The following is a 16906-nucleotide window of genomic DNA, read 5'->3' as shown; positions in this document are numbered from 1 at the left end:
AGCTCAGAGAGTAGCCACCAGTAGCAAGTGATGGAGATTGGGAGCTTATCAGTTGAGACACTTTGCTGATTAAGATGAAAATATCCCACAGATGCCGTGTGGCCCTACACTGCCTGCAATAGCATGGGTTGGTAGATTCTATTTTTATAATATTTACCGGTACAGGGGCTGTCTCTGACTCTGTTGCCTGCCTTTGGATCCCTTTCCCCTAGCATGCTGCCTTTTCTGGTCTCAGTGAAAGAGGAGGTGCTTAGTCCTGCTGGAACTGGATGTCCCTGGGCAGGGTGGTACCCAAGGCAATTTACCTTTCTCTGAGGAGAAGGAGAGGGGGATTGGGATTTGTAAGGGTGTAGCTGGGATAAGAGAGAGGCTGTGATCAAGATTTAAAGTGAATTAATTAATTGATTGATTGATTGATTGATTTAAAAGAAGGGGCAACAGCTGCTACTGTGTAAGAATTCTCATTCCTCAATCAGCTTAGCTTCTTTACAGAGAGGGGTTACAGCTGAGCTACCGTACTAGACGGCCAGGCTTCTTCCTCTTATAGGCTTTCTGATTAATTTTGGCCAGAAAGATACGAGCATATGCTACATTGACAGAGAACATTCAGGCTCTAGTCTGAAAAGTCCAACAATCCAGGCATGAAGCAATAAAATAGAGCTCCCAGAATGAAAAGAAAATCCATGCAGAGCTTAGCATGAACACACATCATCAACACTGGAAATGCCTCAGGACATACAGCAGGAGGGCGAGTTCATGAGCTTCACCCCCAGCTGCAGTCAACCCTCAGCATTCTTGAGACTCTCAGTCCTGCAGGAGTTACTGACCCTCTCAGGAGTCCCAGTGCTCATTCTGCCTGCCATGAGGACTCTCTGCTCTCTGCTGCTGATAGGCTGCCTCCTTTTCTCCTATGCCACTCCGGGTAAGCCTGAGGTGGGGAACTCTGACAAACTAGGCTCCTCAGTGCTCAGTTTGAGAGGTGTCATGGTCTATGATAGTTCACACAGGAGAGTTGTTCTAGAACAGAGTGTGGCTGGAATGATGACATTATACAGACAATACAATGTAACTGCTTTTGTTGTATAATTTCCATACCTACATGCAATGTCTTGTGGTTATATCCAAAGCCCCATTGCTCTTCCAGGTCCTCCCTCGCCTTCCCCTTGTAAAGCCTCAGCAGCCCCACACTTACTCCATGGCACCCTCCTCCCATATACGAGAGACAACGTTCTACACTTAAGCTTTGTAGGACAGCTCTTCTCCTGTAACATGACAGTCTAGATCTATACACGCAGGGTTTGATTCCATAGCTCACAAATTATATTTCTACATAGTTGGGTTATTTCTAGTTTATCATTCCTGGAATAAATTGTTATTGTGCTCTCACATCTAGATATACACTGTTCACAAAGGTTAACCATGAGAATATGTAGACGAGAGATTTTTCTTCTGTCTTTTTTTTTTTTTTTTGGTTCTTTTTTTTTTTTTCGGAGCTGGGGACCGAACCCAGGGCCTTGCGCTTCCTAGGCAAGCGCTCTACCACTGAGCTAAATCCCCAACCCCTCTTCTGTCTTTTAATAAAATATTCTTTTAAATTTTTTAAATGTATATATTTATTTGCTTACTTATTCACTTTACATCCCATTCACTGTCCCTCTCCAGATCACTTCTTCCCACAATCCTTCCCCCAAACTCTTCTCCTCTGAGCTAGTGGAGCTCCTCTGGGTAAACCCCCTACCCTGGAACCACAGGTGTCTGTGAGGCTAGGCACTTCCTCTCCCATTGAAGCCAGACAAAGCAGCCCAGCTACAAAAAATACCCCAAATGCAGGCAACAACTTTTGGGGTAGGCTCAATGTCAGTTGTCAGGGAACCACATGAAGACCAAGCTGCATATCTGCTACATATTTGTGGGGAGGCCTAAGTCTAGCCCATGTATGTCCTTTGGTTAGTGGTTCAGTCTCTGAGAGTCGAAAGGGTACAGGTTAGTTGATTCTGTTGGTCTTTCTGAGGACATTCTATCCCCATCAGAGCCTTCAACCCTTCCTTCTACTCTTTCATAAGGGTCACCAAGCTCCATCCACAGTTAGACTGTGGGTGTCTACATGTGTCTGAGTCAGTTGGTGGGCGGAGTCCTCACAGGACAGCCATGATAGACTCCTATCTGCAAGCAGAACAGAATATCACGAATAGTTTCAGGGATTGGTGCTTATCCATGGGATGGGTCTCAAGTTGGGCTTCCGCCACACTCCATGCATTTCTTACAGACAGGATAAACTTGGGGTTGGTTTTCTCATGTTTACTGCCTGGCCATAGGAGGCAGCCTCCCCAGGCTCCATATCCCCAATGCTGTCAGTCACAGCTATGGACACCCCAATTGGTCCTTTGGTTCCTCCCCTATCCCAGGGCTCTGTCTCTTTCTGGAGGTTCCATATGCCATCCACCAAATTGTCTCCTGTACTATTGTATTCAAAGCTATTTCCCATTTTCTCTTCTATGAGGTTTAGTGGTAAGGTCCTTGATACACTTGAACTTGAGTTTTGTGCAGGGTGATAAATATGGATAGATTTTTCATTCTTCTTCATGTAGACATCCAGTTAGACCAGCACCATTTGTTGAAAATCCTTTCTTTTTTTTCTATCAAATGGATTTGGCTTTGTTATCAAAAGTCAAGTGTCCATAGCTGTGTGGGTTTGTTTCTAGGTCCTTGATTAAATTCCATTGATCAACATGTCTGTTTCTATACAAATACCATGCATTTTTTTCTCACTATTGCTCTGTAGTACAGCTTGAGGTGAGAGATGGGGACAATTCCCAAAATTCTTTTATTGCTCATAATTGTTATGACTCTCCTTGGTTTATTATTTTTGCATATGAAGTTGAGAGCTGCTCTTTCAGGGTCAATTAAAAGATTGTGTTGGAGTTTTGATAGAGATTGCATTCAATCTGAGGATTGCTTTTGGTAAGATGGTCATTTTCAATATGTTCATCCTGCTGAATCATCAGCATTGGAAGTCATTCCATATTCTGATCTATTATTCACATTCTTTCTTCAGGAACTTGACATTTTGGTCATACAGATCTTTCACTTGCTTAGTTAGAGTTACACCAAGATATTTTATATTATCTGTGGCTATTGTAAAGGGTGATGTGAGACTTCTGTCACTTTTAGAATTTGGTCAAATGACTGAGGAGTACACCAACTGTTTTCCTAGTCAAGCAGACTTCAAGAGAAATCACAGATTAAAAATACTCTGGACAGTGAAAGCAACCCTGCTCACAAAACATATGTAGAAAATAACTCCACATATGAAAATAGTAAATCATTACATGCTTTAATAATTATGAAAATGTAAAATAAACCAATGTAAATAAAATACTAAGTTCATTAATATTGCATTAGATATCATGCACTTTGATCACCTTCACTCCTTTATTACTCCATCCTTATTTGTCCTTTCTCATACAATATTCCAAATGCCCTTTTGTCTTCACACACTCATTTATGCCTCTAGGTTCCATAGAGGAGAGAACATGCACAATACATGACTCCATGTCTTGCTTATTCTTCTACTCTGATGCTCAACACTTTTATCCTTTCATTTACAAATACTTCTCTCTGTGTGTCTCCCTGTCTCTCTCTCTCTCTCTCTCTCTCTCTCTCTCTCTCTCTCTGTGTGTGTGTGTGTGTGTGTGTGTGTGTGTGTGTGTGTGTGTAGTTCTGGTGCTCTCTCTATGTCTCTGTCTCTCTCTCTCTGTCTCTCTCTCTCTCTGTCTCTCTCTGTCTCTCTCTCTCTCTCTCTCTCTGTGTGTGTGTGTGTGTGTGTGTGTGTGTGTAGTTCTGGTGCTCTCTCTATGTCTCTGTCTCTCTCTCTCTGTCTCTCTCTCTCTGTCTCTCTCTCTGTCTCTGTCTCTCTCTCTCTCTCTCTCTCTCTCTCTCTCTCTCTCTCTCTCTCTCTCTCCCCTGTGGGAGAAGAGAACTCCACATGTGGATGAATCTGTTTAATACAATCATCTGTTTAAGGTCATGTATATCTGTTCTGTGCCTTGGCTACCATGAGTACTGAATGAAGAAGCAGTGATCGGTCAGTGCCTCTTTGCTGGGTTAACTTATGTGCTAGAGGTCTCACTCAAGGCTAGTGCTGTGGATCATGCATTTTTTCTACAGTTAGTTTTGTAAGGACCATCCATACGGATTGCCATATGACTGCACTGCATTAATTCCCTCTAAATGTATGCTGTTCCTCTTTGCATATGTCCTCACCAGCATCTCTTATTATTTTAATGGATAAAGAGACTTAATGGCTTTCCATGTATTTATTGACATTTTGTTCTTTCTCGTTGGAACAGAATCTGTTTTTCCTTTTCCATTTACTTGCTGGGTGATTTTCTCCTTTGACATTTAACTTTGGGTGTTGAATTTGGTGTCACCTTTTCAGGATACTAACCCTCTGCTAAATGAGTAGTTGGCCATAAGCTTCTCTGATTTGGCAGCTGTCTCTTAATTCTACTGTTTTCTCTGCTTTGATGACGTTTTGCAATACCCTGAAATCCCATTTTTGATCATTGCCATTACTTTGTGAGCAACTGGAGTCTGAATTGGTTACTTTTGTGTCACTGAGACCAAATATGTGAACAGTGTGAAAGGAGGATACACTCAGTATGGTTGACAGCTTCAGACAACTCAGCCCATAGTTGCTGGTCGCCCATGCATACTCCATGCATGCCCCATACACACTTCATGCGTGCCCCATGTCCAACTCCTGCATACCCCATACGTGCCCCATGCAGTTCTGCAGAGCACAGTGCTGTGAGCATGTAGCAAAGTTGTTTTACCTCACGGCACGGAAGGGCTAGAGGTCAAGAGGACGGTGCAAGGGCAAAGATACCATCGATCCCCTGTGATCTACTTCTCCTAAACTTCCTAAAATTTTCAAATTGGGGACCTGAACCAGAAACCAGATCTATAAAATTTCTATTTATATTTATGATATTGTATATTCAAACCATCCCCATGTGCTAATCAGAGACCCTTGTGTGTTTAATTCATGGTGGGGGATTCTTTATTTTTCTCTACATTGCAACCCTGCTAGCTGATTTTCAATCTAACTGTATTAACAATAGAAATTAACCACAGTACATCTGACAAGAATCCATTGGTAGGTGTGTGGCCTTATTTCAAGGCCCTCTACTATATGCTATTGATTTTTTTATTGCTTCTCTGCCGAGGCTTCTCTGTACACTATGATATGGCTCTGTGGTATAAATTGAAGGGACAACATGATCCCTCCAACATGATTCTTTGTACTCAGAAATGCTTTCACTTGGTCCTTTACATTGTCATATGAACCTAAGGATTGTATTTTTCTCTGTTCCTGTGAAGAATGACATTAGAATTTTGGTGAGGATGCCGTGACTCTGTAGAACATTTTCAGTGCTGTGGCTTTGTCACTTTTTTTCTCCATCTTTATTAAATTGGGTATTTTGTAATTACATTTCAATTGTTATTACCTTTCCCGGTTTCCAGGCCAACATCCCCCTAACCTCTCCCCCTCCCCTTCTATATCTGTGTTCCCCTCCCCATCCTCCTCCCATTACCGTCCTTCCCCCCAACAATCACGTTCACTGGGGGTTCAGTCTTGGCAGGAGCAAGGGCTTCCTCTTCCACTGGTGCCCTTACTAGGCTATTCATTGCTACCTATGCAGTTGGAGTCCAGGGTCAGTCCATGTATAGTCTTTGGGTAGTGGCTTAGTCCCTGGAAGTTCTGGTTGGTTGGCATTGTTGTTCATATGGGGTCTCAAGCCCCTTCAAGATCTTTCAGTCCTTTCTCTTATTCCTTCAACGGGGGTCCTGTTCTCAGTTCAGGGGTTTGCTGCTGGCATTTGCTTATGTATTTGCTGTATTCTGGCTGTGTCTCTCAGGAGAGATCTACATCCAGTTCCTGTCAGCCTGCACTTCTTTGCTTCATCCACCTTATCTAGTTTGGTGGCTATATATGTATGGGCCACATGTGGGGCAGGCTCTGAATGGGCATTCCTTCAGCCTCTGTTCTAAACTTTGCCTCCCTATTCCCTCTCAAGGGTTTTCTTGTTCCCCTTTTAAAGAAGTGTAAAGCCTTTGCATTTTGGTCATCCTTCTTGAGTTTCATGTGTTCTGTGCATCTAGGGTAATTCAAGCATTTGGGCTAATAGCCACTTATCAATGAGTGCATACCATGTGTGTTTTTCTGTGATTGGGTTACCTCACTCAGAATGATATTTTCCAGTTCCATCCATTTGCCTATGAATTTCATAAAGTCATTGTTTTTGATAGCAGAGTAGTATTCCATTGTGTAGATGTACCACATTTTCTATATCCATTCCTCTGTTGAAGGGCATCTGGGTACCTTCCAGCTTCTGGCTATTATAAATAAGGCTGCTATGAACATAATGGAGCACGTGTCTTTGTTATATGTTGGGGCATCTTTTGGGTATATGCCCAAGAGAGGTATAGCTGGGTCCTCAGGTAATTCAATGTCCAATTTTCAGAGGAACCTCCAGATTGATTTCCAGAATGGTTGTACCAGTCTGCAATCCCACCAACAATGGAGGAGTGTTCCCTTTTCTCCACATCCTTGCCAGCATCTGTTGTCACTGGCATTTTTTATCTTAGTCATTCTGTCTGGTGTGAGGTAGAATCTTGGGTTGTTTTGATTTGCATTTCCCTTATGACTAAAGATGTTGAACATTTCTTTAGCTGCTTCTCAGCCATTTGGCATTCCTCAGCTGTGAATTCTTTGTTTAGCTCTGAACCCCATTTTTAATAGGGTTATTTGTCTCCCTGCCATCTAACTTCATGAGTTCTTTGTATATTTTGGATATGAGCCCTCTATCAGTTGTAGGATTAGTAGAGATCTTTTCCCAATCTGTTGGTTGCTGTTTTGCCCTAACAACAGTGTCCTTTGCCTTACAGAAGCTTTGTAGTTTTATGAGATCCCATTTGTCGGTTCTTGATCTTAGAGCCAATACTATCTAAACTATTCCACAAAATTGAAACAGATGGAGCGCTACTGAATTCCTTCTATGAAGCCACAATTACTCTTATACCTAAACCACAAAGAGACCCAACAAAGAAAGAGAACTTCAGACCAATTTCCCTTATGAATATCGACACAAAGATACTCAATAAAATTCTTGCAAACCACATCCAAGAGCATATCAAAACAATCATCCATCATGATCAAGTAGGCTTCATCCCAGGCATGCAGGGATGGTTTAATATACAGAAAACCATCAATGTAATCCACTATATAAACAAACTGAAAGATAAAAACCACATGATCATTTCATTAGATGCTGAGAAAGCATTTGACAAAATACAACACCCCTTTATGATAAAAGTCCTGGAAGGAATAGGAATTCAAGGCCCATACCTAAACATAGTAAAAGCCATATACAGCAAACCAGTTACTAATATTAAACTAAATGCAGAGAAATTTGAAGCAATCCCACTAAAATCGGGGAATAGACATGGCTGCCCACTTTCTCCCTCCTAATTCAATATAAGTTCTCAAAGTTCTAGCCAGAGCAGTCAGAGAACAAAGGGATACAGATTGGAAAGGAAGAAGTCAAAAATCACTATTTGCAGATGATATGATACTACATTTAAGTGATCCCAAAAGTTCCACCAGAGAAGTACTAAACCTGATAAACACCTTCAGCAAAGTGGCTGGGTATAAAATTAATTCAAATAAATCAGTAGCCTTCCTATACACAAAAGAAAAACAAGCCAAGAAAGAAATTAGGGAAATGACACCCTTCATAATAGTCCCAAATAATATAAAATACCTCAGTGTGACTTTAACCAAGCAAGTGAAAGATCTGGATGATAAGAACTGCAAGCCTCTGAAGAAAGAAATTGAAGAGGATCTCAGAAGATGGAAAGATCTCCCATGCTCATGGATTGGCAGGATTAATATTGTAAAAATGGCCATCTTGCTAAAAGCAATCTACAGATTCAATGCAATCCTCATTAAAATTCCAATCTAATTCTTCATAGAGTTAGACAGAACAATTTGCAAATTCATCAGGAATAACAAAAAACCCAGGAAAGCTAAAACTATCCTCAACAATAAAAGGACTTCAGGGGGAATCACTATCCCTGAACTCAAGCAGTATTACAGAGCAATAGTGATAAAAACTGCATGGTATTGGTACAGAGACAGGCAGATAGACCAGTGGAATAGAATTGAAGACCCAGAAATGAACCCACACACCTATGGTCACTTGATTTTTGACAAAGGAGTCAAAACCATCAAATGGAAAAAAGATAGCATTTTCAGCAAATGGTGCTGGTTCAACTGGAGGTCAGCATGTAAAAGAATGCAGATCAATTCATTCTTATCACCCTGTACAAAGCACATATAAGTCCAAGTGGATCAAGGACCTCCACATCAAACCAGATACACTCAAAATAATAGAAGAAAAAGTGGGGAAGAATCTTGAACACATGGGCACTGGAGAAAATTTCCTGAACAAAACACCAATGGCTTATGCTTTGTCACTTTAATAAGTGATCTGACACACAAACAGGGAAGGTCTTCCTAATTTTTTGGTGTCTTTTTCAGTTTCTTTCTTCAATGTTGTAGACCCACTCACAGGCATGGTTTTATCATCTTTGATTAAGTATATATGAGTTTCTACATAATTTGAGGCTACTGCTAGAGGGCTTCCATTCCTGATTTCATCATCAACAACTTCTTTCTACATGTTATAACAGAGTAAAAAATCTCTTGGTTATATATCCTAATATTTTTCTGAACATGTGTAAGATACATGAATATTCGAATAGACTCAATTCTTTCAAGTATTGGATCATAACATCTGCAAATGGGGATCAGTTCTATCTTCTTTATTTCTTTTTCTTCCCTTATTTCTGTAGCTGAGAACCCAAGAACTATATTGAATAAGAATGGTGGGAATGAATACAGTTTTCTCTTTATTAATTTTAAAGAAATTCCTTACAATGTTTCTTCATTTAGTATAATGTTGGATGTTAGCTTATACACATGAACCTTGTCATAGTGATATAATCCTTCTACTTCTAGTCATTTAGGGCTTTTGTCATAAATATATATTATATTGATCAAATAATTTCCTATAACTCCTAACACGGTCATGTAATTTTTCTCTAAGTTATGTTGCTATTCTATACATATTTGAACATCTCTTGCCTCATATTAGAATGAAACCAACATAATAATGAATTATGTGTGAACTTTTTAACATGTTTGTTTAATTTATTTAGGAAATTGCAATCTATGTTCACCATAGAATAGTGTCTATGAATGTCTTCACTTGTTCTGCCCTGTGATGGTTTGAATGAGGTGGCCCCACACACATACTCCTGGACATGTTAGTACTTGATCCCTAGTTAGCAACCATTTGGGAAGATGTCTAAGGTAAGTGTGTCTCTAGAGGCAAGCTTTCAGGTTTCAAAGCCTTCCCTTATCCCAAGTTCAGGTTCCCTGCTTCCTCATTGTGGTTTGAGATGTGAGCCCTTGGTTGCTACTGCCACCACGTCTGCCTGTGGCCAAATTTCCTGCCGTGATGGTGATCGACTCTCCTCAATTTGGAAGTAAAAGCCAAAATTAAACCCTTCCTTCTGTAAGTTGCCTTGGTATTGGTGTTTTGTCAAAGAAATAAAAAAGTAATTAATTATTACTTTTATTCAGTTTTATATCTTGATGAAAATTTCTTTGAAATATTAACCTGGAAGTATTTTTTCCTTACTGTTTTATGGAATAATTTGAGAACTATTTCTGTTGCTTTTTAATACTGATAGAATAATGTAATCCATTCCAGTATGGTGTTTATCTTTCTTTACGTTCTACTATGGGTTCATTATCACTGATTATTGTATTGTGAAACGTCTCAGGCTCCCTATATTCTTTTAATTCTGTTTGATGAGTCAAGTTTGATTAGGAATTTATCCTTTCTTGTAATGTTATAATTCATGGCAATATAATTTTTCAAGTATTCTATAACAATCTTCTTGTGATTTGTGTTCCTTTTCTTTTTCTTTTTACTGGGTTTTTTGCTTTACATTTCAAATGCTATTCCATTAGCCAGTTTTCTGACAAAAAGCCCCATATCCCATCCCCTTTCTCTTCTTCTATAAGGGTGTTCTCTCTCCCCAACCATCCCCCATTACTGCCCTCACAAAATCCTCTGCATTGGGATGTCCAGACTTGGCAGGACCAAGGGCTTCTGCTCCCATTGGTGTCAAACAAGGCAATCCTCTGCCATATATGCTGGAGCCCTTAGTCTGTCCATGTGTAATCTTTGGGTAGTGGTTTATTTTGTCCCTGGGAGCTCTGGTTGGTTGGTTTTATTGTGCTTATGGGGTTTATTGTGCTCCTTCAGCTTCTACAATCCTTTCTCTAATTCCTCCAATAGGGACCCTGTTCTTAAGTCAATGATTTGCTGCTAACATTCACCACTATATTTGTCATGCTCTGGCTGAGACTCTGAGGAGAGAGCTATCTCAGGCTCCTGTCAACATGTACTTCTTGGATTGATATATATTGTCTAGTTTTGGTGGATATATATATATATATATATATATATATATATATATATATATATATATATACTATATTCCTAGGTGGGGCAGGCTCTGAACGGCCATTACTTCAGTCTCTACTCCAAATTTTGTCTCCATATCCCCACCTATGAATATTTTTGTCCCCCCTTTTAAGAAGGACAGAAGCGTCTATACTTTAGCCATCCTTCTTCTTGAGCATCATGTGGACTGTGGACTGAATCTTGGGTAATTCGAGCTTTTGGACTATTACCCACTTATCAGTGAGTGTATCCTATGTGTGTTTTCTTTGTGATTGGGTTACCTCACTCAGGATATTTTCTAGTTCCATCCATTTGCCTGTGAATTTCATGAAGTCTTTGTTTTTAGTAGCTGAGTAGTACTCCATTGTGTAGATGTACCACATTTTCTGTATCCATTCCGCTTTTGAAAGGAATCTGGGTTCTTTCCAGCTTCTAGGCTATTATAAATAAGGCTGCTATGAACATAGTGGAGCATGTGTCTTTGTTGTATGTTGGAGCATCATTTGGGTATATGCACAGGAGTGTATAGCTGGGTCTTCAGGGAGTGCACTGTCCAGTTTTCTGAGGAACCTACAGACTGATTTCCAGAGTGGGTATACCAGTTTGCAATCCCACCAACAATGGAGGAGTTTTCCTCTTTATCCACATCCTTGCCAGCATCTGTTGTCACCTGAGTTTTTGATCTTAGCCATTGTGACTACTGTGAGGTGGAATCTCAGGGTTGCTTTGATTTGCATTTCCCTGATAACTAGGGTTGTTGAACATATCTTTAGATACTTCTCAGACATTTGATATTCCTTGGCTGAGAATTTTTTGTTTACCTCTGTACCCAATATTTTAATAGGGTTATTTGATTCTCTGAAATTTGAGAATCAAATTTGAGTCTAACTTCTTGAGTTCTTTGTATATTTTGTTTATTAGTCCTCTATCTGATGTAGGATTGGTAAAGATCTTTTCCCAATCTGTTGGTTGCCATTTTATCCTAATAACAGTGTCCTTTGCCTTACAGAGCTTTGCAGTTTTATGAGGTCTGATTTGTTGATTCTTGATCTGAGAGCATAAGCCATTTGTGTTCTCTTCAGGAAATTTTCCCCAGTGCCCATGTGTTTGAGGTTCTTCCCCACTCTTTCTTCTATTAGATTGAGTGTATATGCTTTTATGTGGAGGTCCTTGATCCACTTGGACTTGAGTTTTGAACAGGGCAATAAGAATGTGTGGATTTGCATTCTTACACATGCTGATCTCCAATTGAACTAGCACCATTAGTTGAAAATGCTATCTTTTTTCCAAAGGATAGTTTTAGCTCCTTTATCAAGTTCAAGTGACCATAAATGTGTGGGTCCATTTCTGGGTCTTCAATTGCATTCCATTGATCTACCTGCCTGATTCTCCACCAATACCATACAGTTTTTATCACTATTGCTCTGTAATACTGCTTGAGGTCAGGGATGGCGATTCCCCAAGAAGTTCTTTTATTGTTGAGGATAGCTTTCACTATCCTGGATTTTTTGTTATTCAAAATGAATTTGCAAATTACTCTTTCTAACTCTATGAAGAATTGAGTTGGAATTTTGATGGGGATTGCATTGAGTCTGTAGATTGCTTTTGGTAAAATGACCATTTTTACAATATTAACCCTGCCAATCCATGAGCATGGGAGGTCTTCCATCTTCTGAGGTCTTCTTCAATTTGTTTCTTCAGAGACTTGAAGTTCTTGTCATACAGATCTTTCACTTGCTTGGATAGAGCCACACCAAGGTATTTTATGTAATTTGTATCTATTGTGAATGGTGTAGTGTCACTAGTTTCTTTCTCAGCCTGTTATCCTTAAAGTAGAGGAAGGCTCTGGATTTGTTTGAGTTAATTTTATACCCGGACACTTGGCTAAAGTTGTTTATAAGGCTTAGTAGTTCTCTGGTGGAACTTTTGAGGTCACTTAATATATTATCATATCATCTGCATATAGTGCTATTTTGACTTCTTGCTTTCCAATTTGAATCCTTTTGACCTCCATTTGATGTTTGATTGCTCTGACTAGAACTTTGAGTACTATATTGAATAAGTAGGGAGAGAGTGGCAGCCTTATCTATTCCCTATTTTAGTGGGATCGCTTCAAGTTTCTCTCCATTTATTTTAATGTTGGATACGCTTTGCTGTATATTGCCTTTATATGTTTAGGTATGGGCCTTGAATTCCTGATCTTTCTGAGACCTTTATCATGAAGGGGTATTGAATTGAGTCAAATGCTTTCTCAGCATCTAATGAAATGATCGTGTGGTTTTTTTCTTTGAGTTTGTTTATATAGTGGATTACAGCGATGGATTTCCATATATTGAATAATCCCTACTTCCATGGGATGAAGCCTAGTTGATCCCATTTTTTAACCCTAATTTTAATTTATTGGATTCTCATTGTTCTTTCTTCTTATTATTGTAAATGAGAATTTGTCTTTAACCTTTTATTTATGGTTATCTTTTAAAAGATCCAATTCTTTGTTCCACTGATCATTCTCATTGTTCCCTTGGTTTAATTTTCGTTAGTATCACCAGTTACTGATATTTGTTACCATGCTTATATTAGATACTTCTTTGCATACACAAAACCAAAACAGAAAATACATAAATAATACATAATATATAACATACATTTATAAAGGGCTCTGTAGATACCCATGGATTTTAAATACTTCTACGTGTTTATATTATCCTCTTGAAGATAATTATTTTATATCACTCTATCACAAAGTTGGAGGTACACTAAGAATTTGGTAAGATCCTTCATGAAATAAAACCCAGAAATGGACTTTGGCATAACCTGTTTGACTGTGAACCTACCTGATAACAATATTTTATCGGCACTATTGCAAGTCACAACAATCATGGACAATTATAAGCAAGATTCAGGTTGCCATAGAAATTGAATGTGAGCTATAGACCAGACAATGATGATACACACATACCTCTGTTATCTATTGGGTGACTTTGGTTCAAGAAGCTTCTCCCACTGTGGATAAGGTACAGAAAGCAGATTTCCTTCAATTCCCATTCCATCTCCCTGCAACACAACTTCTGTGATGACGGAGAGTTTCTATACATGCCCAGTCTGATACAGATTCTACATGAAAAACATCTATAGAGCAATAGAATTGTGCCTAGTGAAATTTCAATTTCTTTAAATGTGAATGGGTGCATCAAGTTAATGGCTAACATATTGGACTCAGGACCTTTACAGAGAACAAACTTGAACAAACAAAGCCTCTTCTCCTGTTTGGTGATAAATATGTAAAATGCTGTATATATATTTTCTGCCAATCAAGTCAGATTACAGTTTGACATAAATACCTCATGTAATGTCAATTAACTGTAAATGTCTGTCCCCCAAAACTATCACTCTCTAGGATACTAAAGGATTGTAACTTCATTCTGAGAAGGAATTTTTAGAGGACTTGAGACAACCCAATAATCACCAAAGGATGTGGGTAAAGTTGTGACTTGATGGTTACCAGATGTACTACAGAGTAATTTTGTTCTATCCTGGATACTTTTGAAGACTAATCTAGGATACATTTTATGCATTCTGTGATATACCATAGAAGGCATAATGAGTACCAATTTCTGAAACCTATGAAATTTTCCCAAGGCAACCACAATGTCAGTATCACATTAATGATTATGACTTTGGTGGAAATTGTGGTGAGAAGTCTGGTAACTTGAGAAGAAATGGGGCACTTCAGAATAAGTTTGTGGTGCAGTAATGCCTGTAGCATTAAGAAATAGAGTATATGGCATCTTAGGGACAACAATATGATAGAGTAATAGGTGTGTTGGGAAGAAGTTTGAGTCTAAACATCAAACATAAAAGCTACACTCATAATTTTGCTGTTCGACCTTGCCAAGTGTGTGATTTCATTACCTGTCCTAAGGTTCACTTCCATGAAAATGGCTTGGAAGAGAAAATTATCCCATGAACTTAGACATGCTATCTACCTATCTTGTATCCTCAAGCTGTTCTCAAATATTGGCATTATACCTATGACTCTAAAGGCTATCTGCTCTCTCCTTGCAGTTGCTGGAATTCTAGGACCTCTTCGAATACAAACAGATTATCATCGATGTCTAAGAGAGAAAGGGTTCTGTCTCAATGCTGTTTGTCCTCGTTCTACCTTGTTTGTGGGTACCTGTTTCCCATACAAGTTCTACTGTTGCAAGTTTAAAAGATGATTGGAAGGAAGCACGTGGGAGTCAAGTAACAGATGTGTAACTGATGTTTTAATAAAGGAAACATTTTTAAGCTTATCTACTTCAGATCCTATTGAAACCTGTGTTTTGGTTTAGAAAGGATTGAAAAATGCAAGTCTCATGTCCAGGCTGGGAACAGGAGAGGGGACACTCCCGAAATCATGCCTAGTTCTGAGTAATGATTTGAGCAATGTCAACCTTATTTGAATTTATTACCAAACCACATGTTAGTAATGCAGAAGAACCACAAGACTGGACAATAAATAAGGTTCTCAGGCCTCCTGAGATTAACAGAGGGTAACTCTTCCATGTTCTCAATGTTAAATAAGGCTCCATTTGCAGATCCAATGTTAGAGGCTGAGGTCAGTAGATGATATTTGTATTAGAACCTCACTTATAACAGTAAATTGTCCCACCAAAGCTTTTTTCCTATGGATAATGTCTCAGTTTTTAGATCAGTATTTTTCAGTCAACAACAGCAAAACAGCAACAGCACATACACACACATACACACACACACACACACACACACACTCACACACACACTTTATTTTTGCTTCATTTTGTTCTTCATAAAATATATTATGATTATATTCTTTACCTTCTCCAAATCCAACTAGATGCCCTCCCTAAATTTTCCACACATATCACCCCCTTAAAAAATACAAAAAAGTGGGGGGGAGGGTTGGCAGCTGGAGAGATGGCTCTCCAGTTAAGCGCACTGTCTGCTCTTCCAGAGGTCCTGAGTTCAATTCCCAGCAACCACATTAGCTCACAACCATCTGTAACAGGGACCCAATACCCTGTTCTGGTGTGTCTGAATACAAATAAAGTATACACATGTAAAATATTTTAAAGTAAAAATAACAATATAAACTGTGTACATACATTCTTACCCGAGATTGATAGGAGTGAGAGACAGAGACAGAGACAGAGACAGAGACAGAGAATAAGGAGTCTATTTTGTGCTAGGCAACTATTACTGAGCATGTGGTCTGCCCTGCATGTGGTTGATAATTCCACCATTGCTCCTATTGACAAAGGATGAAGTCATCCCATTTTTGCACTATTGAACATGAAGATACTGAGCTGGTTCTCAACTAGAACACACTACTCTCTGGTGTTCACTGTATAGAAGGCACTATGCCTGCTACCACAGAACAAAAACAGTTATCAATCTCACCCAGCTGTGAACACACTACAAGCTACAGCACTGATCTTCCTGCACAGTACACCCACTGATAGAATAATATCACAAATTAGGGACCTATCAAACTGCCTTTTTGTTGGATTCAAAACCTCCTTCATCATATGTTAGTCATAACTGGTTGTCATAATGTGACCAAGAACATGAAACTAGATAGATCAATGGTCATAGGGGAAAAGCTACTGCACCTATTCTATTAAATTAACATACTAATAAAATGACACATATGGACATATTGCTATACCCATAGACCAGTATACCACTCATGCTTATGTTGTAGTACACAGTAATTAAATCAGAGAATTCAACAAGGTGCTAACTCCCTTTTTTCTGGTTTGTTACACTGGCCTTCTGTACAACTGATCCTCTCCAGTGTGTCCCTAAAGGTTGTGCCTTGCCTCCTGGCTCTGGAATCAGGGAGAATGAAACCTTGATTCCCACCTTCTTCATGTCCCAAACCCGATTGATCAAGATGTAAATGAAGAGAAAAGAAACATGAATACCATCTAAGATATATTTTCCCATGCATTCAGAGTTGGTCCAAAACATTTTCCAATGAATATGGCAGAAGAACACCCTCCTCTAGACCACAGCTCTGGTTTATATATTCCTAAAAATGTAGATGTTAACAAGTGTGGAGTCAGACCTTGTACTCCAGCGAGGAAGATTAGGACACTTATATTGCCCAGGATAATTAAAATCATATAGTTAGTAATGAAAAGCACGAAAAGAAGTCTTATTCATCATGGCCACATTGGAAAGAATATCAAATAGATCCATGAACTCTGACTACACTCCAGGGCACCTTTCAGATCCAGATACTGAGTGAAAGTTTTAGACAGAAGGTGGGAGACAGA

The 16906-nt window shown here is 39.2% G+C and overlaps 2 protein-coding genes across 1 annotated transcript; one reads left to right on the top strand and one right to left on the bottom strand.

Annotated features, from left to right (window-relative positions):
* Erich1 (glutamate-rich 1) overlaps positions 1 to 16906 on the bottom strand; it is a gene marked incomplete at its 5' end in the record, with an annotated part of 52793804 nt that overhangs the window by 5314990 nt on the left and 47461908 nt on the right.
* Positions 829 to 14899, top strand: Defb2 (defensin beta 2). The gene is made up of 2 exons (NM_001037507.2): positions 829 to 922; positions 14670 to 14899. Exons 1-2 carry the CDS (start codon positions 862 to 864, stop codon positions 14822 to 14824), a joined length of 216 nt encoding a protein of 71 aa, NP_001032596.1. The 5' UTR covers positions 829 to 861; the 3' UTR covers positions 14825 to 14899.

The sequence above is a fragment of the Rattus norvegicus genome, chromosome 16 (assembly GCF_021556685.1).
Source record: "Rattus norvegicus strain SHRSP/BbbUtx chromosome 16, alternate assembly SHRSP_T2T, whole genome shotgun sequence".
NCBI classification, from domain to species: Eukaryota; Metazoa; Chordata; class Mammalia; order Rodentia; family Muridae; genus Rattus; species Rattus norvegicus.
This window is presented reverse-complemented; position numbering and strand designations above follow the sequence as displayed.